General features: G+C 46.8%; 1 protein-coding gene across 9 annotated transcripts in view; it reads right to left on the bottom strand.

Annotated features, from left to right (window-relative positions):
• camk2d2 (calcium/calmodulin-dependent protein kinase (CaM kinase) II delta 2) overlaps positions 1–2156 on the bottom strand; it is a 32075-nt gene extending 29919 nt beyond the window's left edge. For all 9 annotated transcript variants that reach the window (XM_062520382.1, XM_062520395.1, XM_062520403.1 and 6 more), the window contains exons 1-2: positions 1796–2156; positions 400–494 (exon numbers count right to left, since the gene is read on the bottom strand). In XM_062520382.1, coding sequence (XP_062376366.1) covers positions 400–494; positions 1796–1857 — 157 coding nt within the window. In that variant the 5' untranslated portion in view covers positions 1858–2156. The remainder of the gene's footprint in view (positions 1–399; positions 495–1795) is intronic.
• Between the last annotated feature and the right edge of the window lie 605 nt (positions 2157–2761).

Here is a 2761-nt window from a genome sequence, read left to right as displayed (position 1 = left end):
GGACACACACACACACACACACACACACACATGGACACACACACACACACACACATGGACACACACACACACACACACACACACACACACACATGCATGCAAGCACATGCACACGCGCGCATACACGCACACACTCAAACTTGCAGAAATCTCAAAATGGAAATGAACTGATACTCATATAGCTAACACTTTAATTATAACACGCTTTAATCATACATTTATTTATCCTTCCACAAGAGCACACACAGAAAGAGAGGGGCAGATATTTCAGTGTTATTTTCATGTCTTTTCTACACCTCTGTGCACCTCTCTGTGTCTTTTCAGTACTCCCATGCCCCCTACTTGCATCCTGGTGTCTCTACTCTACACGACACCACCAAGGGGATGAACCTAACCTACCTCTGGCAGAGAGCTTCTTCGTGTTGATGATCTTGGCAGCATACTCTTGACCCGACGAAATCTTCACACATCGTCTCACGACCGAAAATGCTCCCCTATTAAAAGAAAGGGCAGATGAGGCAGGGAATGGTCCACAGGGAGGGAAGGAAATGAACAGCTAGCCACACTCTACAAGGTGAACAATGCGTATTGTTTCACAACTAAACCCACCATATGGTCCAGTCCGCCACAGCTGTGCCATGACAACATGAATATATGTAGGCCTATCTATTCCGCAGGAAATATATGATACGAAAAAAATACTGCTGGCAGCATCATGTACACAAAGTAGGCTACGGTTAGCATTATGATACAGTAAGTTTTGTCTCCACAGCCTGAGATGCGTAATAACGCATCACCTCAAATGCCCCTCTATTGTGTCAGATCTACTGCATTTTCACCCGCGCAGGGCGCAAGCCTTGTGATTTTACATGCATTGGTAGGCCACTGATTCGAAGAAAAAACAAGTCAGTCGTTTCAAATTGGGATTATTAACTAAAGGTAGCTTGCAGAAACAACAATGAACCCAGGCAGACGCATTCTCAACCCAGCCGTTAGACCAAACGTGAAGGTAGCCTATAACAATGCAAGCGCATATAGGCCAAAACACAGATGCATGTGTGATCGTAACGTGATCTGGCGACACTGACGGAGAAGAGTAGGCTACTGCCTTATCTTCAGACGTGGCTTAAGGCAACCCAATCTTTAGGTCTGATCAGCAGTGACAGAGGGCGGGATGCGGATAGGGGACTGTAAAAGTCACCCTCTGCATCCCCCTGTCCCCTCTTCTGACACCCCCTGCCAACCTCACGGAATCCCCAGCCCGATAATTAACCGAGCCTCGCCTGGCTGCAAAGGAATGTGGTTGCACCCCGGCTGCTGTCGCATTACCATGTGTATTTATGTCTCCAGAGGGGAGACTTCCCGACACCCCGATACCTATCATCCTGCAACACCGCGACTTACAATACACCATCGCCATTTACGGACCAAAAGATGAACCAATGAAAGAACAAACGACAACCAAATCATAGGTATAACGTCAAAGTCTAAAAATCAAGGTTACCGCCGAACACGTTAGTGTTTGAGAGGTGGTGAGGAGCAGTCAAATCAAGGCCGATGTTTCAATGTATTTGGTCTTTCAATGGCGCTTAGGAATACATCCTAGATACATGTAGCCTAAGCATCTAACACACATCGACCACCGAATCACAGGATGATAAGCACAAGATGATACACAAGCATTTAAGCCTCACACACAGCAGTTGGCAATAATCTACGCATCTCAAGGTACGGTTGACAAATTACATAATCACAATTTTGCTGTCATGCTTAGTGATTTGACAAACAGACTTACTTTCCGAGCTCTTCGAATAGCTGGTATTCATCGGTAAATCTCGTGCAAATCGTAAGGGCCATTCTGACAGATATTGGCGACGCGGAGATGGGAGAGGAACGCAAGCAATGATTCCAAAGACCAGGCGAATCCGCTAGCTCGTTCCTCGGTACAAGAACGAAGACGGGGAAAAATAGGACAGCTCGCGGGGATAAAGGAGAGGTGGTCCCTGCAGCGTCCTACGGCGCGACCACCGCTGTCACCTTCACGGGGATTGAGGACCGCACAGAACAGACGCTTTCTTTCATATGTGATGGCTGTGTTCACTCATTGTGCGTACATGTATCCATTTCCAAACGTTTCCTGCTGAGCAACAGCGTCGATGCGTTTGAGACAGACACCGCACCACACCTCCCCCTATTTCTGCCCCGCCCTCCTGCGCAGAGCTGGGCATATGCACGTTTAATAATTTTAATAATAATCATAATGATAATATTAATAAGGTGAATATACATGAAACGTTTAAACTAGTTTTGATTCAGTCATTAAAAGCATCATATTTTTCCAATGACAGTCTAGATGACTAGATGTGTGTGTGTGTGTGTGTGTGTGTGTGTGTGTGTGTGTGTGTGTGTGTGTGTGTGTGTGTGTGTGTGTGTGCGTGCATGTGTATGTGTCCATGCACATGTGTATGTGTGTCTGTGTCCATGCACGCATGTGTGTGTGTGTGTGTGTGTGTGTGTGTGTGTGTGTGTGTGTGTGTGTGTGTGTGTGTGTGTGTGCGTGCATGTGTATGTGTCCATGCACGTGTGTATGTGTGTCTGTGTCCATGCACGCATGTGTGTGTGTGTGTGTGTGTGTGTGTGTGTGTGTGTGTGTGTGTGTGTGTGTGTGTGTGTGCGTGCATGTGTATGTGTCCATGCACGCGTGTATGTGTGTCTGTGTCCATGCATGCATGTGTGTGTGTGTGTGTGTGTGTGTGTGTGT

The sequence above is a fragment of the Sardina pilchardus genome, chromosome 2, assembly GCF_963854185.1.
Source record: "Sardina pilchardus chromosome 2, fSarPil1.1, whole genome shotgun sequence".
In the NCBI taxonomy this organism is placed as follows: Eukaryota; Metazoa; Chordata; class Actinopteri; order Clupeiformes; family Clupeidae; genus Sardina; species Sardina pilchardus.
Note: the sequence above shows the minus strand (reverse complement) of the source record. Positions and strands in the feature narration are given on the sequence as shown.